The following is a 27,749-nucleotide window of genomic DNA, read 5'->3' as shown; positions in this document are numbered from 1 at the left end:
GCCGGAAAGGGCCCCATGTCTGAGCACCATAAGTTGTGGTGATGGCTTTGTGGCAATGTCATGCGTGTCCATGGGAGCAAAGTGTGCAGCTACGGGCCAGCTACAACAGTCGTGGCCGGAAGAAATATATAAAAAACTGTCCTGAAAATATAAAGGACACAAGGTAGATCTGGAAAACCAACAATTTTTGGACCATGATCTCGCTCATTCCACCACGTTTAACCTGAGCGTGGTACACAATCACTAGGAAGCAGGCTTAGTCTAGCAGACCTTTAATAATAACCCTTTAAAACGTCCTGTGCTGCACTCAGTTTAAGACACAAGCTGTGTAGAAATACTGTGTCATTGCAAAAAGGGAAAGAACTTGTTGAATTGATTCATTAGCACAATTTCATAACACTCATCTGCATGAACGCTCTCGTCTCATTCTGATACAGGTTGACAACCTGTTACAAACACTACAGCACTGAGCTCCGAAATACGTAGTGTGCAACAAAAAGAAGGCCCTCAACAAGTCTCAGGATGAGCAGAAACATGGACTGTGATGGGATGTCGTTGCGTCTGAATGCATTGTTTCATTTACCTGCATAAAAGCGTAACAGGGAGCCAATTTCTGTGTTAAGCCCTTCCTCTTGAACTCTCCACGGGTCCTTAAATCCAAGCTTAAAGAGAAAGTCATTCTGGATCTGCAGAGGCCTCTCATCTGGGCTAAGCCTCCTGACAGCTTCACCATGCAGCTGAACATACAGTGTCGGGCTGGAATCACAAGAGTCTCCATTGTGATGTGCTGTCAGCCCTGATTTTACACCACCTTGGTCACACTCTGGATCTTGGATGTCAGGTGTGTTACCTGTAGAACAGGCTCTTGACAATGAGCCGGCACTACTGCTGGGTGGCAGGCTGCCCAGGCTGTGTGGGCTGAGTCTGCTATCTGGCCCCATATTGTTTGTCATGTCGTTTAAATGTCCCATGTTGCACTGCTTGTAGCTGGCAGTGACAGCAGCGATGCCATTGGAGTGGTCCATGCCCGTGCCGGACGCAGGACAGTCGAGCTCCAGTTCGTCTGAGGAGCTGCCGTACATGTCATGGCCCTCTGTGGCGCTGTCAAACGAGGGACTGAGGATGGACGCCTCTGTTCCCAGAATCATGTCATCGCTGAGGGAGTCCCTGTGCTCGCTGAGCCGGGCCCCTGAGCTAAGGTCATCGAATGCACTGCTCTCCACGTCTGAGCCGGAGTTTAATCCATAGCTGTCCGCACCGTTCCTGTGCTCTGAATCGTCGTCATTGGGGGTATCCATGTTAGAGTTGGAATTTAAGTCCGACAGGGAGCATGTTATGTTGTCCTGGGACTCCGATTCCGGGGTGAAAAGTTTCCCGTTAACGTCCTGTTGCTTTTCCCTGTCATCTGCATTCTCCATGAGCAACAGTCTCAACCTGTCGGACGTGGGGTTGCTCAGTGATTCTGTGGATTCCAGGGGAGACAGGTGGTTGCACTTTATACTCGAGTCAGCTTTCACCTGGCGCTGATTATCATCATATTCGTACTTCACATTGCAGTTGCCATTTTGGTCAGTTTTAGAGCTATCTTTACAAAAAATGCGCATGACGGAGCTCGACTTGCTGCAGAGTTTACTCAGTCGGAGCGCCACCTCGCCGGCTGTGGTGTCCATAGTGCAAAGGACCGGCCTGGGATATGAGGGCGTCAGTCTGTCGTGGACATGTATGGAGCCCCGGTGGAGATCCGCTCTCACCCACTCGCGGTCCGCGGGCTGCAGCTGCATGTTCTGCCGGTGCTTCAGGAGAGTCTTCCTGTCCAGACTCCGAGTGTGCAAAGACGCAGAGGACAGGGCCGACTTCATCTTCGCGCCGCAGGCGGCGGTGACAGCTGCGGCGGCGGTGGTGGCTGAAGCTGCGGCGGAGAGGTTCCTCTTCAAGCGCCTCCGCCTCAACAGGAGGGAGCTGGAGTTGCTGGACGAGCCCCGGCCATTAGACGCCACGGCTCGGTTTGACGCACTAGACCCCGCTGTAGAGGCGGAATGAGAGAGGCTATTCCCGTTCTTTGCCTCTACGCGGGAGGTTGCCAAATGTCCACCGCCATCATCCGCCGGAGTCCCCCGGGCGACAGACAGTCCGCCGGGCTTCTTCATTAACTTGGTCGCGCCTCCATCCGACGCGCCATCCTCAGCGACAGCCTGCACACTTTCCATCCCCGCCAATGAAAAGTACCCCCACTCTAAATAAATAACGGTGCGCACTTGGTTTCGCCTAAAACCTCTACATTTAAAAGCCCGACTGCGTGCCCACCGCGGTGTAAATGTCCGCCAACTGGGCGGTGTTGCCGAGTTATCCCGCGAGTAGTCATTCACTTCTCGCCTTCCTTTCCATGTCGGAGTCTCCTCCGCTGCTCCAGAAAAAACATCTTACTGATTACATTCGCTGGGAAGAGGCTGGGCGCGCGGGGACAGATCAGGGCGGAGACGTGACTGTGCGTCCCATTTGGACCAGAATACAGCGCTGGAATATGAAATGAACGTCGGCCGACCTCCTACGCAAATACTGACTGATATATATTCATGAGGAGGACACAAGATGGGGTCGCTAACAACAACGCGGTGGATTGTGGGAAGCGTATTGCGCCGGCGCGAGAACTGAAGTCGCCGCCGTCGGGAACAAAGCCGCGCCGTAACTACATTTCCCAGGGGGCTTCGCGGCAGATTCAGTCAAGCGAGGCGGTGAGCAGACGAGAGGCGTAAACATAGCTCCTATAAAATGTGTGGCGTTTCTAGCGGAGCGCGTCCTCCGCCTGCTGTACTGTTGCCTCCACTGTACGTGAGCAGCGGAGGAGACTGAAGCGGAGGTAAACGAACCTACACACACGGCGAGAACGTGAGCTTTCAGCGTCAACTGTTGCGTAGCCGCGTGAGACAACTTCCAACTGTTCAACAGTCCCAGTTAACAGCATACACTTCGGTTAATAAAGTCCCCCAAATTCTGCTGCGCGCAAAAAAATAAAATAAAAATAAAGCCTCTTCGCAGGTTTAATTATTTTTGACTAGTGGTGACGAGGCAAATAACTTCGGCACCATCTCATCAGGACGCCATTTCACAAGGCTCAGCGTACATGCTATTATTCTATTGTATTTCTCGCCATCTAGTGGAGCAAACCGCAAAACTTAAAAAAAATATATTTTTTATTTTTACTTAGGCCTGTTGAGGACGCAGCGACCCCGAGAAAGAGGAAGGATAGTGGTTTCATATTTATTCAGGTCACCCTTTTTGCGTAAGGTGGTAAAACCGCTAAATAGGTCATGCGATTGTTGCCTGTTAATGTTGTCTAAGTATTTTAAGGTGAACATTTGCATACAAACATTGTCAGTTTGTGGAATTTAAATCTTTATTCAAAAGTGCTATTGAAAACAAGAAAAGGTCATTGCTATGGAGTGGGGGCGCCTGGTCTGGTCTAGGTGGGTGGTACATGTCTAAGTAACATCCACATGAATGCAAGGTCCAGAAGTTTCCCAGCAGAACATTGTCACAAGATGGTCAACGTTATTTACTTCTCCTGTCAGTGGTTTTAATGTTGTGGCTGATCAGCATATGTCAATGTGAAAATATTTGGATCTGTCATTGGCTGTGTTTCCTCCTCCTCTTCCTACGACTTTTCCAGTGTCGTACATAAAATGTGTTTGTCACTGTTCGAAGACAGACAAAATATCAACTTCGGTCAACTACTTTGTCCACGAGACAAAGCTGTGGCCTCCTACATTTCACCACTAAATGTGTAAATATTATGTGATATTTAGAGTGTTTTTGGTTCATCATTGATTTGTTGTCATGTCATGGTCTAAGCCTGACTGGTCATTATCTAAATTCAAATATTCAAGTATAGACCCCTAAAAGTATGGATTGCATTATATACACTGTTACAAAAATGAAAGGAACACTTTTTAATCAGACTATAGTATCCAGTCAGTTAAAACCCAAAATTTGGAACGCAGGTGGAGGCCACTGACATTTTCACTAGTTTTGCATTTGGCTAGGGTCAGTGTCACTACTGGTAGCATGAGGCAATACCTACCTGGATCCTACAGAGGTTGCACAGGCAGTCCAAGGCAGTCCTCCAGGATGGCACATCAATACCTGTCATAGCCTGAAGGTTTGCTGCGTCTCCCAGCACAGTCTCAAGAGCATGGATTCGCAAGAGATTCCAGGAGACAGGCAGGTCGACAACCCATCAGCAGAACCGGTATCTGCTCCTCTGTGCAAAGAGGAACAGGATGAGGACTGCCATAGTCTTACAAAAGCAGGCCCCAGGTGTGAATGTCTCTGACCAAACAATCAGAAACAAACTTCATGAGGTTGGCCTGAGGGCCTGACGTCCTCTAGCGGGCTGGCTAGCTCACTGCCCGGCGCTGTGGAGCTCAATTTGGATTGATCATAGAACACATAGAATTGGCAGATTCACCCAGAGCACATGAAACGGATGTGAAAGGGTCTGGAGAAGCCGTGGAGAATGTTCAGCATGACTGGTTTGGTCTTTTTCAATTCCATCATACGATGTGGCATCCTTTCGTTCCCAAGACAAGAAAAAGTATAAAATGTGCAAATAATAACGCAGAAAGTGCAAATGCATTCAGAAATGGAATTTAATTGGCATGATGTATCCTTTACATGGCATTTCAGAAATGAAAAACAATGGCCGCTTTCAGATTTGTTCAGTCGCTCCACCGGCATGTAAAAGGAAACAGATTATTGCTGAATTCATGTTCCTTGATTCCAGCAACATGGAAAACCTCATGCTCAGCCCACTGGCTCAGGTTGTTCGTTAAGGAGCTGAAAATGGGTTGTATTTGTAGAGATTCATTCTTATTAGGCTTCATCGTACTGAACCATTTGGATGGAAAATTAAAAATAAAATAAAGCAAAAAAAAATGTGAGATCATAAAGAAGCTGGTTCTAACTTAAAAAATCTCATATGTCAAAGTCGCTGTGATTAGATGACCCAATGAAATAAAGATTTTTTTTTTGAAACATGGGACAATGTGACAAAAGAATGACTAGTGTACAGATTTTTGATGAGAAACTGGTCAAAACACTAACAAAAGAAAAGAAAAACCCTCTATTATTTCACATACAAACCATGCAGTGCAAAAACTACTTTTATGTCGTCACTTCCCAGGTTTTACTGGGTCATCTATCACCGATCAAGACCTTGAAAATAAGAGAGAACACATGTTCCTTTGCAGATTTCAGTAGGCGGCAAACAGCCTTTCAACAATTTCCCCACCCGACGAGAATTCCATATTGCAACTTTAAAAGTAAGTAAAAAATAATAAAAAATATTCTGTGCACGTAAAGCTCATGAGCACTGGAATAACTGGTGTAGGATCGATATCATTAAAGTGTAAAGACAAACCGGTTACAGCTCAGAAACCCGACCATATTTTACACACGTGGACCCCAACCCTCGAAAAAAGCGGCCGTCGTAAAGCCAAACTCTTAACAGTGCAAGGAATTTAAGCGATGGGGAATATTTAAAAATCCTGACTCGGCGAGTGCACCGAATCAGCGCTCGTCTTTTTAAAACGATCGAACCTTGTCTGTCCATAAAGCTGTCAAAGAGGCAGATATTTTTGGGTGGCTCAGTCAAGAAAAATGCTGAAAAAGTCCTCCGTAATAAAGCCTTTCTAAAGAAACATATAAAAGAAAACTTAAAACCCTGAAGTGCAGGCATAGTGTATGTGCACAGTAAAAAACAATGAGGGGAGGGGAGGGGGGGGGTTACACCTGCAGTTTAACATTTTCCCTACAAACAACGGGTATTGCTTCGTCAAAAGCTCGAGTGACACAAGTATAAAAGTAAAGTGTATAATACAACGCACGCTATGAGCAGCGTCATCATTTGACATACCGCTGCAAACAAAGAAATAAAAATAAAACAGATAGCAATGTCGAGATTCACCTCTTGATGTTCAGTTTAAAAAAAAAACAAAAAAAAAAACACTCAAATTCAAAGTGCTGAGATGAGTACAAACATGGAAATCAACCGTTGGTGATCCGAGTGCCTCTATTTAAAAACAATTAAACCTGACAAAAAAATATATATATAGAAATCGTTTGCACTGGAACCAGAATGTAATCTACCAGCTGCAATTTTTTTTTTTTTACATTAAATTTCTAAGACTGTGAAAATGGATAAAACTTGGTCAAGCGGGATTCTTCTTTAAATGTAGCTTCTTCTTCTTCGGTATGAACAAAATGTACATTTGGAGAGAGCGCAGGCCTGAGCCGAAACCCTCGAATTCACAGTTAGCAATTAGATGTCGGTACAGTGAGAGAATTGCACATTATGAAGTCAGACTACATAGTAATGACACAGAGAGAACCCTAGGGGGTGCTATAAGTCTAGGAGAAGCAGAAGGGAAAAAAAAAAGAAGAAATATTGCACATGATTCTAACGTTGGACGCCTCTTTCTTTCCCGTGTGTGTCATTCTCAGACGTATCAGAGGTCCCGGCAGATGCGGTGAAGGCGGATCCTCTGCTGACGTGGTGGGCTCGGAACGTTCGGGCCCTGCGTCCTCGCCCAGAGTCGCCCATTAGGGCTAAAGGAGTCCGGAGCATAATCGAGAAGTGGGATAACAACATGTCCACTGAGACAAGTCTAATGGTGTTATTATTAAAGAACCAAAATACAGTTGCCCTCGGCAGATGTTGCAGCTGCAAACCGGGAAAAAAAAAAAATAATATTTCTTCCGCCGTCACCGCAGAGCTGAGCGCCTGCCTGAGAGCCCAGCAGAGAGATTTGGGAGACGGTCGAGCAAATTCCACAGAGGGGCAATGTGAATCAACTGGAGTCATTATGTGCTACTACAGTGGATGGAGTAGTGGGTGTCTGCGTCTTGTGGCGTAGTACCGACTCAGTTGTGTGGGTCTTGAAAAGGCATTTCAGAAGACATGGCCTTGTCGTAGAAACGGGCACCATTTTACTGTCCAGCACTTAAGGTTCTCAGTGGAGGAGAGCGCCGGTCCGGCACTGCTCGAGACAGTGATGGTCTACTATGGTCTGTGAAACCTAGAAATGCAAACATAAAAAAATAAAATAAATCAGCTAGAACTCTAAATACACGAGCATTCACGGTCACGCGCGGGCCGACTCGTTGGGCACATTACCTGGTTAAATGGCGGCTCGACTCGTGCACCTCCATCTCGTTGCTCTTGAAGTCGTTCAGCTCCTTCCTTATAGCTGCCTGCAGAAGAGGACGAACATGAAGGAAGATTGAGAAAAGCTGCAAAGGTTTAGCACACAAACAGGAGCCTCCGAGCGCAGACTGTACCTCCTTTTAGTATGCTTCATGCATTATTTACGCTTATCTCAAGGCTCTGCTGAATTCTCTCCTCGCATCACAAGAGCCTTCAGTTCAGTTCGCCTCCGGAGACTTCAGCCCTAACATACAGTAATATACAATCTGTTGTTGGCTCCGTTTTGTGTTTTTAACAATAATGAAGTGTTGGATTAAAGCAGCGTGGATTTAAACACAAAAAAAAAAAAAAATTGGCTTCAAGCAAGGCGAGTTTATTTTTAGTACATTAAAGCTGTATTTAGGTGTTGGAGTCCTTGGATCAAAAGCTGAAAATAACCCACATTTGCAGTGTGAAAAAAATCATGACACGATTGGAAGTAAAGGCTGCAGTGCTCTGACTATTTCAGCAGGTGACACTGTGGTGTAACTACACATGCAGACCTCAACCCACCATTTTTTTTATTTTATTAACCCAATCTGTTTCTTATTCCAAGTCGAAACACTGGAGCAGTAAAGCAGTAGAAGTCTTTTTTTTCCTCTCCCTTTTTTAACAACTTTACATCTTCTCTACAGCGTCATGCGCGACAGCACCCCAGCCAGGTGATGTCATTGCTCGGGGAGGATGCGTCTATGAGGGCAGAACAACATGTAATTCAAATTTGTGCTGGGTGCTCAAAGGAAAAAAAAAAACAAAAAACAAAATAACGTCAGCAGAGCCGTAATGTGCCCGGGGGGTGGGGGTCTTGAGGCACACTGCTTATCCAATTACTCCCTTATGTAAAAGGAGCTGTTGCGTAATCAAAACGCTGACTCTCTGTGTGGTCCTCGGGTTTGACCCGGAGGGGTCAGAGGAATGCATCATCAAAGAAAAGACGGCGGAATATCTGCTCAGCAAAAAGCTAGACTTCATTAAAAGTCGGAGGTAGAGATCACTGGACATCGAGCATCGGGACCGCTTCAGGGTGTTTACCCACAGAGGGAAAGCCAAACGGCTGAGGTGGAACTTGCCATAATCAGGGAGGAGGAAAACATCCTTCTTCCATTACTCTTACCATTACTCTCATATGAAGCACAAAGGTGGCAGAGATGGGCTAAATTGTGATCACTTAAAAGCAGGCAGGGATGGATTTGTCTTAACTGTTCAACTATAAGATCAGTTTAAGTAACACTGGCCTTGTCAGCTGCTGTGAGGCGGGTCCAGGGCTTATCTGCCCGCCTGTCGTAGTCCTGGGCATCAGACACCTCCACGTAGTCACTGAATCGGATGAGGATTTTGGCCTGTCTCAGCTCCTCTACAGTGGGCCTCTGGCTCAGCTGGAACAAGAAGAAGAAAAAAATAAAAAAGTCATGGTTAGCAGCCTCTCTATGTTCCAGCTCTAAAGTCTCGCACATTCAGTATCACTTAGGTGCATCAGATAAAAGTGCGTCAGCTTCAACGTTTCAGTTCCTCTTCACTGGATGAGGTCATTATTATTATTAAACCGACAAAGGACAAACTTCTGAGCACATCACTTGAGCGCTCCCTCTTGAGATCCAGTGTCACATGAAGGCTGGAGGCACTGACGGCGTTCTGAGATACCACTTATGATCATGATGAAAAGAAACGGCTGTCTTTCCATAGATCTCAACAATCTATGTTTCTTGGAAATCCTCGGTCAAAAAACCAACAGAACGTCAGCTGAAATTAAACTATTTAATACCCCTCTCATTTTATTTACCGTCAACGCAACTTCATAACAAAATATGTTAGAATAGTATCAGTACAGGCTTGTAGAAAGACAAAAGATACAGACCAACTTTCTATTCTTATTAGATAATAAAACACAAATTGAGAACCTCAAAAAAAAGCCTCCGTAAGACTTCCAACAGCGGCGAGATTATTGTTTCGAGGCGTGTGTCTGCAGGTGAGCAGAAACTGTAATTGACGGTGTTGGGAACATGCTCAACACCTCCCTACGGGGTCAAAGGATTTGGCAGCCAACACGCTGAACGGTCCAAGGGCAACGAGGGCATCGGCGTCTCCTGGGGTAAACCTGAGATGTACAACGCCCGGCCTGCAACACACTAGATTACACCTCTCACAACAGATGAGTCAGTGTCGCAGCGTTTGTTTATCCTGGCCCACGATTTACCCCCTCCGGGCGCCCGCAGAGCAGGCGCGGGTTTGCACCTTTGCAGCTATTTTGGACTCACCTTTCGCGTTAGCCTCCGCTTGATCTCCCTCTTCTCCTCTATTTCCTCCTGCTCGTTGCGAGCTGCGCAAAAAAAAAACGAGAGGGCGAGGAATTAGAGAGCGGGCAAACAGTGCAAACGGTTCGAAAACTTTCAAAAGCGGGACAAACACGTTATTTGCATAATACGGCTCATTAGATTCACACTAAACTGGGTGCATTTCTCGACGCTTAAAATAGATCCCATCATTGGCTGTTAAACGCGATTAGGGATGGGTATCAGGGGAGAATGATTGCTTTGTTCCTTTCAAGTTGTCCCTGGGCTTTTTTCGGTCCATGTTCATAATCAAGTGATTACATTTTTTTATTTTTTTTTTTTTAAATAACTTTAAATGTATTTCTTTTAAGATGGGGAATTGCTGATTATGTTATGTACTGTACTGCAGATCCGATTACAGAAAGCTCCAGTTAAAAGACGAGTGTAAGCAACAACCATACTGGGACACTGCTTGTGTTTGCGAAAGCTTCACCAGCCTCCATTTGCGCTTATGCCGAACGCATACTGTATCTCTAGTAGTGCTTGCAGTTCTGGATGTGTGCCTCTCTGCAGACTAAAGTCCTGTTTGTTTAACCTTGGTATTGTACGCGTGTGTGATTGATGGGGAGGACATGACTTGTCACTCAGGAGTTCTTCGGCTGCGTGTTTTCCTCCCGCACTATGCCAATCACGCATCGGCCTCTGGGAAACCGGGGACTGCTGGTAAATCAGTCTTTGATGCAAGAGCCGCAGAGTCCCTGGCAGCGGCACTGCTTCTCTCTGATACTGCAACTGTTTGAGCTAAGAAACCAGTCTCTCTGGACATGGCTCCTCGGGGAGCCCTGCTGCCTGCCTGCCACACATGAAAAGACAAACCAAGGAGAAACAACGAACGGCAGAGACGTACGCCACTGGCACTCGCATAACTAGGTCTCCAAGTCTGCGTGCACTGCAGGCTGCCGCAAATATGGACTCATGCTCCAGTGTTAAAGTGACACTTCTGTCAAACGGTTCACCCTTTTACTTTTCGCAGCTTAGAGGTATTAAACGCACGAGAGACTCACGTTTAAGGATGTTCCTTTGTTCCAGCTCCTCCGCTGTGGGTCTCTGACTCAAGCGCCTGGTGGGAAACACACATTCATCGTCAGCATATAATCACAGGGGTCAGCAAGTCAACGCTGAAGCGAAACGTTTCTAACGCAGTCATGTATAATCACGTCGATCTTTTAAAAGAAAACCAGATAAACGTGACCGTTCTTATTCTGCGGTTCCTGATGCGTAGCCAGGCGAACCAGATTCAGTTCTTACCAGAATATGAGTCTGGTAACTGACAGAAGGGGTCAAGGGCAAGAGAAAAAATATCTCTGCATGCAATTGGGTAGTTCTACAACCAATCGGGTACGGGCGCTCACCAGGAACCGCAGGAAACATGTGGCAACAGTGCACCGCATAAAAATCACACAAGTAAAGGGTTGAGCTTCAGTTAATGTTTACATCAAGCATCATGATGGAAAGAAACAGGACCTCAGTGACTTTGCTTTCAGATGAGCTTGAATCTAAATCTGCTGACCTACTCGGATTTTCACTCCCGAGAGTCAAAGGAGCAAACACATACGGACAGACATGAGCTCAGGAAAACAGGCATGAAATTGTAGCTTGATTGGATGACTCTGGGTTTCTGTTGTGGACTTAATCTGAATTGTGTCAACCTGTAGGCGGTGTAATGGTGTGGGGAATGCTTCCTTGGCACAATTCGAGCCATTTAAAACCAATCAATCATTACGTAAGTGCCACAACTTATCCGTGCATCGCTGCTGACCGTGTGCATCCTTTTTGGCCGCGATTTAGCCATCTTCTAACGGCCACTTCCAGCATGATAATGCACCACGTCACAGAGCAAACCTCATCTAAAAGTGGTCTCAAAGGAATGTGACCAATATCTTGCATAACCCAAATGACAAAGAACCGAGGCTGTTCAGTTTTTTTTTTTCTTCGATCCTGTACATTTTTCCCAGCGTTTACTTCTCGTCCTTGAAAGCAACTCCCAGCTCCAAGAGTAAAATGCAGTGCTAGACCCTAACTGAATTAAATATACATTATCTACCTTACCTGCAGCACAAGTTATTTATAGCCCTACAGTCTATATTTTTTTTTTTGCCAATATGAAAGGTTTGCAAGGTGCGCTTCCCAAATCTTCACTCCTAAATGATCACCCGTTCCCTTCTTCTAACTGAACGACTGATTATAAGTTTATACGTTGGTCATAAGTTGGTGCAGTCCAGGAATGAGTCTGCAAAAGCCAGACATTCCTCAAGACTCAGCTCCCACCTGACGCTGACTAAGGCAAAATGTGATTATGACACCTTCAAATGCCAGCTGAAAAGGTCCCATCGCAAATCCGCTGCACACACTTACACGCGACTCGTCGTCTTTTTATTATGTGCAACATATGAGATGGTGCAGATTGTCTCTAGTTTCCTATATTGTGAGTGGCTGGAATGACTACGATGCGCAAAAAGGTCACACGGAATGCTTTCAGCGGGGTGGGGTGGGGGGACTCTTATTATAGCACTGTGTCAGAAATCTAAAAGTAGACAAGAACCTGAAGGCACCAGATCAATAATTGTCTCCCTCTTGTTAGATGTGCCTGCCATCTGGAAGTGCTCAGCCCAATAAGCTACTGTATGCAGAGTTGGGCCTGTGCTCAGACGAGCTCGTCTCATCTCGTGTCATTTCTTCTCTCGCTCGTTCCGGAAAAGCCGAGACACCGACTCTCAAGCCGGAGCTTCTCTCGGCATAGCCCGAGCGCTACAGCAGAGCCGTGTCAGTAAAAATCAACAAACACCCATGTGAATGGCACACAGTCCTGAAGTGTTTCTGCTGTAAACAAGTTCTTTTTAAGCTCTGTCAGAAAGTCTTCAGGTTCTGAGCAAAACAAAGAAACACAAGATGAGATTAAGTAATAAAAAGTTTGCACACATTAATATTTTCAAATTAACAATTAGCATGTGAAAGAGTTATTATCATCTCAGTCCTCATTTATCGTCATTTAGCCAACAGTTTCCGTCTCATAGTCCACAACTTTACTGTTTCGACTCACTTTCACTGTTATTAATCTCACATCCAGCAACAGGCATCAGTCAAAAACTGATAAACCCACCGTACGCTCTCTACCCAGCACCAAACAACTAACAGACGATAACTATGTGGTGAAGATACTGGAGTGGGCCCACTGCTAAAGAGACACAGCTCTAGATGAATGCTAATTTTAATCTGTGTCTGGTGGATGTAAAAAGGCAACTGCTTCCACCCCGTCAGCATAATGGTGATAATGCGTCAATGTGTCTTCATTGGGCATAATGAAATTCGCACAACACCGCATCTGTAAACAGTCATGCTGCCTTATTTTTTGCATACTCGCAAATACCCATAGGCTGCAGTGACTAGTCATTTCTACATTGCACATTACAAGATGTGTTTGTTCGACCGTCACAAGTGCTCTATTATTACTGCTGGTTTAACAATATATGTTAACAGTTTCATTAAACTACTACTCAGTCAGATGTATAGAGTTTTCAGATGACGTGTATGACTATATCTGTGTTACTCGTCTGTGTGTCGCACCACGTAAAGATTTGATTAGCCTGGCAGGTCTACATCGAGCATAATGAAATCGAGCAAATCAAGACCAAAATTCCCCACTAAACGTTTGCGGGCTAGGGGATTTAGGCTATACACATTTTATGAGAGACATTTTGAAATGCCTTTCATATTCTTTAATTAAGTTACATGTTTGTTAGCTTGCTAAATCGTTAGCTATGGTGGCCTCTAGGAGCCAAAAGTCACCCTGTAGTAGTGTTCTCGCAAATTATGGCCAATGCTACTAGGCTTAGGATTTTTTGCATGCTTTAACAGGCAACCTAACTGTCATTTCACGTGGAAAATATGATCTATTCAGATGTCTACCAGCCAAAAACAGACCAGTGTTTATTAACTTTCTTCAAGGGCAAAAGCTGAAGCGCTTTTCTTCCCTCTCCGGGGTTTTGTCACCGAATCAGGTCGTCAAAACTAAGTTTAGGTCAGCGTGTCCTAGAACGGCATTATCATAATCAATTCCGATTGGCTCAGCTCGAGCAACGGCTTCACAGGACACGACTGCGTTTGGTTAGAAAAGAGCGAAATTGGGAAGTGTGCACAAGATGACGCTGCAGAGGACATGGAGCTTTTTGGGAACATGACAACTAAGCAGGCAGGCCTTCTGGGAACATGCACCGTGTTCCAGTCACAGTGGGGAATAGCGGCTCGTGTGCCAGCATCTCTAGATAATACTCTGTCCTCTGCAACCATATTTCCCACATCTCGCGTCTTATTGTGTTACACGGGCTTTCATTTTTACTTCGCAGTCTCCTCTCCTCTCGGCGCATCATTACATCCCCTCATTTAGCCACGCAAGTCATGTTCAAAGAACACAGCGAATTCAAATGAGGCTTGTCACCCTTTGGGGGAAAACATTATACCGTTTGATCTTTTCAGTTAGTAGAATTCACATTTGTGACCTCAACATATGTATACAAACTCCTATGATTTGTACATACTGCGCCAGTCTAGTGTGTGTGTGTGTGCAAACTGCTGGTATGAAGTGGCTTGCGTGGTGCTGCTGTGTGGAGGAGTCGGGTGGAGATAGTTTGGCACATGCATCACCGTGGTGATTCAGTGAGCGAGGGAGGAAGTCAGGCAGCAGGAAGAAAGAGAGGAGAGTGAGAGAGAGAGAGAGCATGCTAGAGACAAGACAAGAGAAGGAAAAACGAGAGGGTGGGGGGGTTGCATCGATGAAATTAGGTCAGCTCCATTTTCAGAGACTCGTTTTAACGAGATAATGCGTTTATCCTTATCGGATGTTGAGGAGTAGACAAAATGAAAGAATATAATAGCGTTTGAATTAAAAAAAAGAAGGCTCATATCAGCTTTGGACTGAGTCACGGTTCTTTCAGGCAGGATATTGAGCACCGTCCGCCCAAAGCAAGACAAAACGCTCGGTTTGGCTGAGAGGAGCCGGCGCCGTTGCCCGACAGATGTTGCTGAACCCCCACCAGAAAGGGGTGCATGTGTGCGTGTGTGTGTGTGTGAGAAGCTTGCCTCTCACCTGGTGAGTTTGGTGCCTATCTGCTGCCTAGACTCCAGCCTCTCCTCATCTGTCTGCATGGGCAGGATGTTTTTCTCCTCCAGCTCTCTCTTGGAAGGACGGTTACTCAGCTTGATGGCCAGAGAGTCTTTTCTTAGCACCTTCTGAGCCAGGGTACCTGGAACACAAACAACATGGCCAAAAGATCACGAGTGCTCATTGTCCCAGATGTTTCAGAGAAATGATACCTTGGATTTTGGACTTCGAAATGGTAGAACTGGTGTAAAATCTTAGCATCAGACTGTTATTTATACGATTACATCTTTACTCCATGGTTCTGTCTTCTATATCCAGACTACACCCTAAAATACGATAAGATAATCCTTTATTGATGTCACGCTGGGGGAAATTTACAGTGTTAACCCAGTGGAGGGGACAGCAGGATCAGAGCAAAAAAAGAACAAAAGTATAGAAGGTATAAACAAGTAGCAGTAAGCATTGAGGCATTGGATGAATACTCTAGAAAACGTTTTATTTACGAATTATGTGCATATATAACACATGGAAAAAAGTTATTTGAGTTCAGGTGTATCTGTGGTCTGATAGAAGCAGGAAGGAAGGACCAGCGATATCTCTTCTCACACTGCAGATGAAGCAGGTCCAAAAAAGTAGTTCCTGTACCCTAAAGGACTACTTTCAGCAAGCCTTAAACCTGTGATGTGGCATATTGGGACATTTCATCACGCACGACCAACCACAACCTCTGAAAAACTCTAATGTGCCAAAAATACAAGGTATTCTGCAGAGTTCAGCAGTTTAGTTTGGAGGAGTGGAGCATGAAAGTGCTGGGTGACGGCGTGATGCTGGATGCACTTCTGCGAACCTAATTTTGGCTTTGAAGGTCAGCCTACATTTGAGTTCCAAGCACCTTACGGTGAACTCGGTGAGTCAATGAGATATTTCAACAAATCTGTGACCAACAAATCTCCTGCAAAGGCGCACTTAAACCGATCAGGCATAACATTATGACCACCTGCCTAATATTGTGTAGATCTCCTTTGTGCCTCCAAAACAGTTGCGATTCATCAGAGAATGGACATGGACCTTCTGAGGGTGTCCTGTGGTGTTTGGAAACAGAATGTTGTTAGTGGGGGGCCTTTGGGTCCTATGGGTTGAGGAGAGGGGCCTCTGTGGATCAGGCTTGTTCCAGTCCACCCCACAGATACTTGATCAGTTTGGGATCTAGTGAATTTGGAGGCCAGGTCAACACCTTGTGCTGTTTTTCATGTTTTTTAAGTTGTTTTTGTGTGTTTGTGAGGCTGCAATGCTGCTGGGGATGGCTGCTCCCATCAATGAGTGTCATTGCTACGGGGTGGGGGTGCCTGGTCTGGTCTAGGTGGGTGCTACATGTCTAAATAACATCCACACAAATACCAGGTTCAAAAGTTTCCCAGCAGAAAGTTGTATTGTTACAAGATGGTCAAAGTTATTTACTCCTTCAGCCAGTGGTTTTAATGTTGTGGCATTTCTTCATTCTCAGAAACATACTGCCTTCATTTACACTTTTCCTTTACAATAAATATTCCTAATTCCTAAAACGAGACGATGATGGCAAATGTGTGTGATCTAAGCCTTTGTTTTTGTTGTTGTTTGCCGCCACTTACTTGTGAATATGGAGTCGTCGTCCTCGTCGTCGTCCTCGTCGTCATCCACGTCATCGTCATCGTCGTCCTTGTACATGCTGGGCAGGTCTTCGTAGTCCGACTCGCTGGGCATGTTCTCCTTGTCGTCCTCGTAGTCGATGATCACAGATGGCACTTCTCTCCTGTCCAGGGGACCGCACTGACCACCGCCGTGCAAAGCGGAACTGGTGGAGGGAAAGGGAGATGTGTGAGGGTGATTTTGACTCAAATTTTGCGTATGAATGTAACGGATCATGTTTATGGCCATACCGTTTGGCCTTGCTAAAAGGATTCAAACGGGGAAAAAAACTCATATTTCATCTCCGTTTACATGCAGTATTATTGAAACAATATCCCTAGGAAACCCTTCTCGTGCCAAAACAATAAATGGGCCTCTTACTTCTGGTACAGAGCGTTATGATGGCTTAGTGGAGTTTTAATCCAAGTATTAAAGGAGGAGAGACGTAGAACGGCAGCTGAATGAATGTGGAGTACAAACAGCCTGAATACAAACTAAGTGCGATTCTGTGCAGTCCTACGCAACGCCATGCAATTCTCTCAACTACACAGAGGAGGAGAATTATACAAACTTGTGTAAATTCATAGCAACGTGAAAAGCATAACTTCCATTGCTTCCTCATCCCGTTGCCCAAACGGTTTCGGTGAAAAAAAGAGATCCTAATGTAGGAGATTACATAATGTCCAATCCGCTACCGTGTCCCTTTTTCTCCGAACGCGAAGAAAACGCGGCTCTTGTAAAGAGCAGCTGGTCATGTTATGTCAGGCCAACTGCTGGAGGGACGCCTACTCCACGCGCCCGGGCCCCACACATACACACATTTACTTAAAAATTAGGCCATGCTGCCCTGTGAGGCAGTGTGCCGATTTAGACCTGCACCACAGTCCTACGGAGCTGCCAGGACGCGGCCTCAATAACTCCAGAGTGTGATCTGAAAATAGTGGACAAGCTGCCGCTGCAAAAAAGCAAAAAAATAAAAAAATAAAAAAAATACGGGCTAATAAACAGGCTAATTCTTCTAATGCTTTCTTTTCGGTTATTGCTTGGATTAGTGCCATTTTAGCAACAGCTTTTGCGCTGATCGGAGACTCGTAAAGTGAAGGAAAATAATTATTTATAGAGGAAACGTGTTGTCACCAGCAGACCATTCTGAACTATAGTTCTGTTACATAAGATATGCACATTTAAAAAAAATAAATAAAGAAAACTACACAAATCTAACTAGAATATGTAAAGTACAGACAAATAAGATAGGGAATGTTAGAAAATCCCTCACACAATCAGATTTAATGACTTGAGTTCAGGCAGCTACTGACCTCTCAAACCTCTGCATGGAGAGCGCCAGGGTTTTATTGAGCTCCTCGATGATCCGGCTGGGGGTGTGTAAGCTGCCATACTGTAGCTGGAGCGGGTGGCCGTGGCTCTGGTGGAAGCCGGACAGGCCGGCGAGCTGCGAGGGCAGCAGGGCGATGTGGTGGGGCGGCATGCCCTGGGGAGGTCCGCACTTTTGGACCAGAGCGCTGAGGGGGTTTGGGGACGGGGAGGAAGAGGAGTCCAGCCCCCCTGGAGGCACACAAATCATCACTTTCTTGGGAGGCAGAGGCGGAGAGTGCTTACCACCCGGCATGCAGGGCAACTTCATCGGCTGGCAAGAATCTAGAGGACAAAGAGATGGGTTGCTGAATGTTTTCTGCTGTTGCTGTTTTACAGCACGTTCTGTGGGTTTGCTGTTGCAGACAGATAAACAGAGCTCATGGATGATCAGACATGGCTCAGACGTCAGTGCAGAGTGGCGGGAATTAGGCCAGAGTAATGCCACTTGCCTCTACTGACAGATCGACAATGACAGAGAGAGAGTCCAGCTGACCTAACCGAGGGGGAATTTAATGAGACTACTATAATCCGACGCACATGTGCGGCAGTGCAGGTACAGCTTAAAGCAAAAGCAGTCATGGCTCATCCATCCAAACAAGTACTGAGTCCAATACTGTTCACAGTAATGAATAAACAAATAAAAGGTCAGCATGCAGTTGATTCAGTAAATACTGGATATTAGTACGGAGAAATGGACAAGAGAGAGTAATTAGAGCTGGAAATGACCATTAACTGACCTGTGTTATGGTTTGGGATCCTAGAGAAAGGCTTTGGAGGGAGAGCAGGAGGTTGTTTGTGGTAGAGTGGTGGCTTGGCAGGGGTGTCCTGATGGTCACCTGGAAAGGTGACAGATTTCTTGGTGGTCAGGACCATAGACGACTTAAGAGGGGGCTCCTGAGTGCAGACGCTGCCGTCCATTGAGGATCGGAATTCAACCGTAGCTGAAACAGGCGGGAGAGAGAGAAAACGGCGTCGAAAATAAGACACTTCCCGAACTGACTGTTCAAACAAAGTTTAAAATGAACTCCGGGACGTTTTGAGACAACGGGGGCTGCGGCTGTTTAACAACCCGAGAGCTTTTTATCAGCGCAAACCAGACCCCGGAACGGCGGCAGACGAGCAGTTTGGCAGAACTTCTGCTCGCGGGCGCTTTTACAGTTCTGAGCCGTTTGATGGCCTTTTTGCGTGATCACATTTTAGGGCTGACAAGGCAAATCGCAACGCTGCTCACATATTCTGACAAACAATGAATTGATTTTGCGAGGCCCCTTTTCCCCAAACTGCATATTGACAGAGGAGTCTTTTATGCAGAAAACCACAGGAACGCTTGTAAAATATGGGAAAAAATTAAAGTCCCTCCCACAGGGATTTCTTTTTTTAGCAACTCCCGATATATAAGTCAGAAGTTGTCGTATTGTAAAAAAGCTGTCATGCTGTACTTGTAGCTCATTTTAAAGCCTTCGTTTTGAAGCATGTTCTTAAAGAAGGATTGGATTGTACACTATTTTTAAATCGTGGAGATGGCGGACTGACTCTGCAGCATCTAATTTGGATCAAGGCTAGTGACGGGGTTTGGCTGGTGCGCCGCCGCAGTAAATCCAGGCACACAGGGTTCCTGTCAAAGGTGGCGAGCGGTTAAAGCCGATTACAATCCGCCAGCCAATCGCGGACACGTTAAATGTTTGTTCTGAATGCACAAGACCAGATACTGTGCATCTATCAATCTGTGCACACTGGGTTTTCACTGGGCAGAAGAACTGAGCACACCTGGCATCATTTACATGCATTCTTAGGAGCGGCACAGATGATGTGCATAAATAAAAGCTGAGGAGAGGCGCCTTGCATCCTATGAATACAATATCCAAATTACATTCGCACTCAATAGGTGATTTGTTTAGGCTTTAACGTCAAACAATGTCCACAATATCAATATAAAAAAGGTCACGTTTCCTTTCTCTTTGCGTCTTGGAAAGAGTCCGTGTACTTTCTCCGTTCCTCCAACTTTATTTTATTTATTTTTTTATCCCGAGGCACCGAGCCGCCCGCTGTCAGCTTCGAATATCTTCTCCAGCTTTGAATGCGGGATGTCAGCGGCACATCAAATCAAGATCAAAGAGTTTATGAAGCGCTACAAAATTTCTATGATGAACGATTACATCTCTTGATGCCCCGTGCCAAATCTCGGAAGAGCGCGCGCCAGAGACGGCTGATTAATGAAGAGATGAATAACCGAAGGCCTCCCAATTTAGCACGCCACGTCTAACCCTCTTGTAGATTCTACAGAAATTCCAGACACTTCCCCTGCCCCGCTCCGTTAAATCAGACTGTACAAGGGGCGTGAAATCGGCTCACCTTTTTCAAAGATCTCCTTCAGCACTCCTCTCTTGATGAGCTCGTCTCTGCTCTGTCGGACCGACATCTTCCTCTCCAAAGCTGTGAGAAGAAGAGGGTTCAGATTCAGAACAACAACTATATTTGTCCCCGAGTGATTTAAGGCACATGTGAGAAGCATAACGTGGAAAAGGCCGCCCATAGAGGATGTAAACATGGCTGCAGAAATACAATGAGTAAGAGAATAAGCAAACAGATGTATTTACTGTCATCCATAGAAATAGCATGCATCTTAGTTTAATTTTGGGGGTTTAAATTTTTTTCGATACATGTCTAAACAACTGTATTAGAAACACACCAAAGGGTGACAACTATGCCGCAGCAACTCCAGGTGACCGGTTGCCATGGTGACACAACACACTTTCCGGCTCGGGAGTTTTAAGGAGCTCAGCGGCCTGATAATTAGCGGTCAGATCAGCGATGGAAGGATTTGACCTGATAAACGGGAGCTCAAAGAAAGTGCTGGTACATCTCGCCCTCAGCACAGTCTGGGACGAGCAGCAGAGGTAAAAATCGCACGCAGCACCGACTGGCTCGCCGTTTCGTAGACGGGTTTTGGCCTTCCATTCTCAGTATTTAAGTAAAAACAATGATTTTTTACATCTCAGTAAAGTCATACTTGTAGGCTGTGCTCTCGAGTGCCTGCAACCATCACCGTTTTTTTTTTTTTTGTCATTTTATATCAGCATATTTTAACTAGCTAAGACAATCGCGTCGTAACAAATAGATACGCCTATGTGCGACTTTAAAAGAATGTCATGATCTTAAAAAAAAAAGTCTGGAGAACAGAACATTTTCCCAGGAAAGGAAAACGTTCTACTTTCATGAGGCATGGCTTTAATGGATTTTCTGGATTGTCACTATTGATTATAGCAGCTAGGACTTTAGCGACAGCCGGGCGCTGCAGTGGAAAAATAAAAGAATAAAAATCTGTGCATTTTTAATCCAAGCTGCTCCAGTACCCTTTTATGGAACACAAGGGTTTGTAGTGATCATTAACATAACCACATGCACCTCATTTGTCCAGTATTTGGTACATTAGACGAAGCCTAACAACTCCTAAAATTTGCCGTAAAAGATAATTAGTTGTCTCTTCCGAGCCGTTAAATCTAAAACCACTGGTCGTGATTAACAAAGATAACGGAGAAAAGAGCATTTCCAGAAACACTTCTTGCAGTGATACATTATGCACGGGATGGCATGTCCCATAGCTAGACGTTTGCTTCTATTTATAGGCTCAGATCTTCTATCGGCAGGCCGAACGTTTTCAAAAAACACGTTTTCAAAGCCGAGCACTGCATAGGAACCAATCAAGAATGTGAAATGAGGATGAGCAATGCCGCTAGAGCGCCGTGCTTAGAAGGGCCCGTCCTGCAGGCCCCTGTAAGACCTGCTTAATGACCCCAGACACGTTGTTTTACATACGTTGTTTCTGCTCTGTCAGAGGTTGTTCAGTGGTAAAACATTTTCAGAGTAGACTGGGGAAAAAAAAAAAAAAACTGGCAGCTTGAACTCTCAACAAGGTCAATTTAAAAGCCCAAAATAAGAAAAATGTCAGCGTGGCAGCCCTTCACGGCAGAAATTTGGATACTCTGTCCTTCAGTGTTATGAAATACCACAGCCGAGCATGTTATCATGCTCCATTACAACAGTATGCTCCATTAAAAGTTCCTCCAGGACACCGGATGGTCAAAATCACTCCACACTTCAAAAGTTCTCCAAGAGAAGCCCGTTTGAGACTAGCTCTAAGGGAAGAATTAGTTAAGCAGTAAAAAATATATATATATATATTTATATCATTTTTGGTGGGGGGTAAAAATACGTGACCAAAATATCACCAATACTTCACACAGAAAACCATCACAGCTGGAGCCCTGGGAGGTGGTAAATTGAAGATGGTGTGAAATCAAAAGTAATTGTGCCATTTGTAGATGCTATTTGGGGATGCTAATGCAGGCAGCTCCATCAAAAACGGGATTTTTCATGCCCTAGGGAACAAATTTAACATTCGGTCGAATATATCGAGGAGATGGTAAACAGACTTCTCGGAAAGGTTGACCCTGGAAACCAACAAAGAGGATTTGTTTTTCCAGAGTAAAAGCACCTGATTATGTTGTTTCCACAAAACATCACAGGCATTAGGACGCGGTAAGCCATGGCACATGTGCAACCTTTATATTTACAGTCCTGACTATTAAAAATGTCTGCCGGCTGAGCAGTACGTGGATAATTAGAAGAGTGAGCCCAGAAAATTTAATCCACACTAAAATCTTTGGCAGTGTTTCTCCATTAACCTGCCACAATCCTCTTTAATTAGGCGTTCCCTTCACACAAATGTATGTTCTTTTCCATTGCCTGATATTATTAAGCTCTCATAATGCTTTTTTTCCACTTAGATATTGCCTATTTCTCTTAAATCCTTGAATGAAGCTTTATTCTTATACCAAAAACCGTGCTTACTATGCATTATTGGAAAAATTTGAAATGGTTTCTCAGTATTTAGTTTGACAAATCAAAAAGACAGATTTCTAAAACCGCCAGCCAGAGCGGGGGAAACCCGGGGCTAAAGGTCGACGCTAGGCTGGCAGCGCCGTGATATGTTCAGGGATTATACCGCAGTTTCATCCCAAAAAAAAAAAAAAGTAATTACTCAAAGCTTTATGACATAACTGCTATGCCACGGGATGCACGCAGTTACGCAATACCATTAACTCAAAACCCTTAATGAGAATATTACGTCTTCAGATCTGGTGGACGGCCCGTGTGCTCGGAGAACAAAAGAGGACACTGGTAAAACTGAAGAGGGCACGTGTCGGATGCTGAGCAGAGCATGAATACGTTATTAGTGCACAAGAAGAGGGATTGCATGTGCGTTTCATCAGGAAGATCCAATAGGGGCCATAGGCAAAAAAAAAAAAAAACATTTGGTGCATATAAGAAATATGCTTTCCACAACAATTATCCAACTCTGATGCTAAATAAAACTGATCCACATGTAAAATTAGCAAATTGGTTACTTCTGGCAGGTTCGGTGTGCGGCTGAGGTGCACAAATTAAAGCAACCAAACACATTATAGATTTATCAATACCAGAAACAAACAGTGCAGTCTCTCCTGTCAGGGTGTGGAAATCCGATCTGCCCCCTAAATCACCTTGAATACCGAACCAAGTTCTATTTTAAATGTCTACCACGGCCCAAGTGGTCATGGTCCAACACTTCAGCCGCTCACTCAGTACCGAGATGAGAAGATTAGACGCTCATTGGGGAGACTCAGCTGAGAGCATATTAAATTAAACTGGCATATCCGAGTATGGCCTCTATTGATCTGAGAACACTACACTTAGCTTTTTATATAAAAAAAAAAAAAAAAAAAAAAAAAAAAGAGAAGAAAAAAGAAGAAAATATTCCACTGCGAAGTGACCCAGATAGTCAGAACACATCCTCCCAACCCTGAGGCTCAGTAGCTCAAAGTGGAGGCTTTAACTGAGGCAATTCTCTCAGGCTGAGCCTCACAAAAACTGCATTAAAACTTTCACGGAGACTTTTATCAATAAGGAGCTTGAGCGTTGAGGCTCGCGCTTCAAAAGGCTTGGGCGCGGCTGAACGGGATCTTGACACCTAAAAAGGAGAGCCTTGTAATAGCACTGAATCAACAGACAGGTATGAAATTTGCCCTTAATAGTAAAAAAAAAATATATATATATATATATCTATATATTCCAATAATCAGCAATTATAGTGCGGTCGGATGACGTCTGATTAGATTAAAATTAGACAACATCAGACTACTGCGTGCGTTCTTTTGATAAATCTCGTCCTAGTGAGATCTCTTCCCGATATAAGCTCGCTGCGTAAATTTACCAGGCCCAAAATGAGATAAGCGTGATAAGACACCCAACTGTCAGGCCCTCCTTGCTTCCTTCCTGAGGTGAAGAGTACATTTCCCCGGGGCTGGCCTTCATCTGCTTAATATCACAACACATTCATAATCCTCTAGCGTGCTTCGTGCCCAATTATCCCTGATAACATCGGCACGCCCAGTGGCAGGTCTGCTCCCCGTTGTCACGGGAGAGTCGACGGTGAGGTATCACAGACGACAGCAGAGAGAAAATGACAAAGCACTGGGGTCCGTGCAGAAGGTTTTCCCAGGTTGGTGTTGGCTGACGACATCTATTGGAGACTACAAATACAACCTCAAGCTGCTAGCAAACAAAGAAGTCAAGGTGTGTAGGAATTTCTGACATCTAGCTGTGAGAGTGACAGACTGCAACCAATTTTGTCCATTCTGGGCTAACGTACTCCCTATGTAGATATAGAGGGTGCATTTTAAGGTGAGGAAGACCCAGCAATTCCTATTTTCTCATGGTTGTACACTAATGAAATGAACATTTCTGCTGAGAGAGCCCCCTAAATTCTACACACAGGACTGTTGCTATAACAAGTCAGTGTACTCCTGGCATCAAGGATAGTAATAAAGCACTGTCATCTTGTGGTTGTTCAATTAAAAAGGAGATACACAACAGTCGCAGACACAAAGTTCCAGATGAATAATGGAGCTACAGGTCACCAATATCAGAGCTGATTAGGACAAAATGCTAATGCTAACATAGCAAGGCTACACCGTGCTACCTGCCTTGAAACTACATTTTTTCCCTCCAGTTTCACTCGTCTTTTACTTCGTTTTTGTTCAGATTTAGCTTCACTAAATATGCCTTCTCAAAATCTCCGTTTTACCCTCTTATTCACGCATGCCAGTGGATTCAGGCCAAGGGGTTTTCAAGGAATTTAGTAATTGTTTTCTGTAAATGTGAGGCTACAACTGAAAAATTGCAGCTAAACTGCTACATCTTTGCAACCATTGGCTCATAAAATACACAGTTTCATAAGCATGACTTCCGTTTTTATGGGCCGCACGTGCACTGTTTGAGTGAAGGCATCTTTACTGTCTTTAAAGCGGCACTAAATCAGTTTTTTGGACTCTTCAAACATAAATGTCATCGTCGTCTTATAAAAGTGAAGGAGCCAAAACGTGCTGTTTACACAAAGAGCACATTCAGAACACGAGCGTCTGTTTGGAGTCGAGCTTCCGACCTGATAAAACTCTGTTTGACTATGTGTGTTGTTTTTTTTCCCCCCAAGCAGCAGTTTGCTGTGGCTCGATAAGAGGATGATGAAAGAACAACGAGCGAAACCGAAAACAGTGAGAAAGCAGCCGTACAACCAAAACAATGAGAATTAAGAAAATGCTAAAACTTTGACAAAAAAAAAAAAAAAAAGGGAATGCAGCATTTTTGTGGCCATTTTCTCAAACACATCATACGTGCACACGCCGTTTGAGGCATTGATTGAGGGCAGCTTTCATCTCCAGGTTGTTGACTCGTCTGCTGGCGTTCCAAATCCCTGCGCCACTTCCTGTCATCCGAATTTTAATGCACTCGCTCACATCGTCACCGCCTGCCGCAGGAGGCCACATTCCACTTATTTGGGGAATTTGGGAATTGGGTTCATGCTTTACGGTAAAACAGATGCGACAGAGTACACCAATCAGGCATATCATTAGGACCAGCTTCTTCATACTGTGTAGTTCTCCCTTGTGCCTCCAAAACAGTTGTGACTCATCAGAGAATGGACATAGGTCTTCTGAGGGTGTCCTGTGGTGTCTGGCAACAGAATGTTGTTAGTGGGGGGCCTTTGGGACCTATGGGTTGAGGGGAAAAGCCTCAACCCACAGGATCATCCTACAGATACTTGATCAGTTTGGGATCTAGTAAATTTGGAGGCCAGGTCAACACCTTGTGCCGTTTGTCATGTTTTTTTAGTTGTTCCTAAACCATTTTGTGTGTCTGTGTCAGGCTGCATCCTGCTGGGGATGGCTGCTGCCATCAAGGCGTGTCATTGCTATGGGGTGGGTGGTACGTGTCTAAGTAACATCCACATGAATGCCAGGTCCAAAAGTTTCCCACATTGCAACCACACACATCAGTGGCTTGTATTCCAACATTGCATTATCACAAGATCGTCAATGTACTTGTCCTGTCACTGGTTTTAATATTGTGGCTGATCGGTGTACATGTGAAGTAGCGACACTGAGGCGGAAGCGCCTGGTGGAGCTGCTCTTGTGACTGCATACCCCCTTTTGACAATGCACAAATTCCACCTAGACGATCACGATCCCGTGAGATACGGCGGGTCATAATCGACCACCAAAAGAGGATCAAACAGAACAGTGGCTCTTTGGTGACAGGCGGCATTATGCATACAAAAGAGGCGGATAACAAAAGCGATGAAAAGAGCTGCTTCTCTCGGCTCTGCTGTGCATTAACACCACTGTAGCGAGAAAAAAACAATGCCTTTTGTTTCACAGCTCTTGATTGTTGTCCTTCACCACAACAGAGGAGATGCTGCTATCGTAGAGCATACATGAATGTGGCAATGAATAGACAGCGCATCCGCAACTGTTTCATCAAGTACACGCGCTATTAAAACGCTGTGAAACATCAAAAAGTCAAGCATCTAAGGCTAGAAAACACACTTCATCAGCACTTTTTTCGTCAAAAAGTGATGGGAGACCGCTGAAGGGGCATGTCAGGGGTGGAAACACAAACTAGAGCAAAAAAGAAAGTCAACGTTTTGTGCTTCCCGACAAGCGAGATGACAAGACATCACATTAATTCTTGTGATTAACAGACTGACAAGACCGAAGCCGCGGAAAACATGATCGCATCAGTCAGAATGAATCACTCGGCAAACTCACACCAGGAAAAATGTAAATTCAATAATATTACTGAATCAGAACATCCCGTCCTGTTCAGACCGGATTCTGGTCTGCGTGTAATTGCTCATCCTCTGCAGAAGCGGGAATTCAGCCTCCAACCTGTGAGATTTAGTCTGACAAAGTGCCTCCTCCTGTCCAGCAGGCCGACGGTAGAATTCGGGACGTGTCAGCCAGGGAAAATAAACACGGCCACATCTGAAGAGGCCGCATCCTTCACTCGCCCCTGACAAGACTGCGCTGCAAGATCAAAAGGAGCTCCGAAGACACCTAAAAACATACAACTCCGACGCTACACTTTCTGAATCGATTTGCTTTTTCGATCACCCTGGAGACCAAAACTTAGTAATCTTATTTTCTTTTAACCAAAGGATAGGCATTGAATTCCTTTCAAAATCATGGTCATGTGTTGTTTGAAAAGTAACGTACCAGCAGAAGTCTGCTTGAACTTCTCGCTCTTCTTCTTCCTCCATTTCCAGGGCTTGAGGAGCCGTCCCAGGGTGGCAAACTTGCTCCGACGACGGATGGGAGGAGTGTGGGAGCCAGAGAGCAGGGACTCGGAACGCATGGCGGCCAGCCTCTCTACCTCCTCAGCTGTAAGCAAACAAACTAAAAATAAATAAATATACATAAGCAAGGTCTAGTTTGGGTGAGGATGCAGAGGAGGTGATATTCTGGGAAGTTTTCACACACACAAACACACACACACACACACACACACACACACACACACACACACAGGAGGACTAGCAGTGAGACACTTTTGCTTTGAAATATTCGAGAAGCAAGAATCTGTGCCGAGCTGCTTCCTGAATTCCATAGTAACTGGAGGAGGCTGAGCAGGAGGATACACAAGCCAGATAGCATTATGCAGGATG

At 45.0% G+C, this 27,749-nt stretch overlaps 2 protein-coding genes across 3 annotated transcripts in view; both read right to left on the bottom strand.

The window, feature by feature from the left end:
• phlpp1 (PH domain and leucine rich repeat protein phosphatase 1) overlaps window positions 1–2,564 on the bottom strand; it is a 43,040-nt gene extending 40,476 nt beyond the window's left edge. Inside the window, exon 1 of the mRNA XM_084546652.1 lies at window positions 584–2,564. Coding sequence (XP_084402778.1) covers window positions 584–2,207 — 1,624 coding nt within the window. The 5' untranslated portion in view covers window positions 2,208–2,564. The remainder of the gene's footprint in view (window positions 1–583) is intronic.
• Window positions 2,565–4,640: 2,076 nt separating this feature from the next.
• LOC311489844 (phosphatase and actin regulator 1-like) overlaps window positions 4,641–27,749 on the bottom strand; it is a 32,694-nt gene continuing 9,585 nt past the window's right edge. For both annotated transcript variants that reach the window (XM_084547149.1, XM_084547148.1), the window contains exons 2-12: window positions 27,301–27,465; window positions 20,060–20,140; window positions 18,445–18,648; window positions 17,650–17,989; window positions 16,297–16,499; window positions 14,654–14,810; window positions 10,575–10,630; window positions 9,496–9,557; window positions 8,472–8,616; window positions 7,172–7,244; window positions 4,641–7,073 (exon numbers count right to left, since the gene is read on the bottom strand). In XM_084547149.1, coding sequence (XP_084403275.1) covers window positions 7,058–7,073; window positions 7,172–7,244; window positions 8,472–8,616; window positions 9,496–9,557; window positions 10,575–10,630; window positions 14,654–14,810; window positions 16,297–16,499; window positions 17,650–17,989; window positions 18,445–18,648; window positions 20,060–20,140; window positions 27,301–27,439 — 1,476 coding nt within the window. In that variant the 5' untranslated portion in view covers window positions 27,440–27,465 and the 3' untranslated portion in view covers window positions 4,641–7,057. The remainder of the gene's footprint in view (window positions 7,074–7,171; window positions 7,245–8,471; window positions 8,617–9,495; window positions 9,558–10,574; window positions 10,631–14,653; window positions 14,811–16,296; window positions 16,500–17,649; window positions 17,990–18,444; window positions 18,649–20,059; window positions 20,141–27,300; window positions 27,466–27,749) is intronic.

This window comes from Chelon labrosus, assembly GCF_963514085.1.
Source record: "Chelon labrosus genome assembly, chromosome: 6".
Taxonomy (NCBI): Eukaryota; Metazoa; Chordata; class Actinopteri; order Mugiliformes; family Mugilidae; genus Chelon; species Chelon labrosus.
This window is presented reverse-complemented; position numbering and strand designations above follow the sequence as displayed.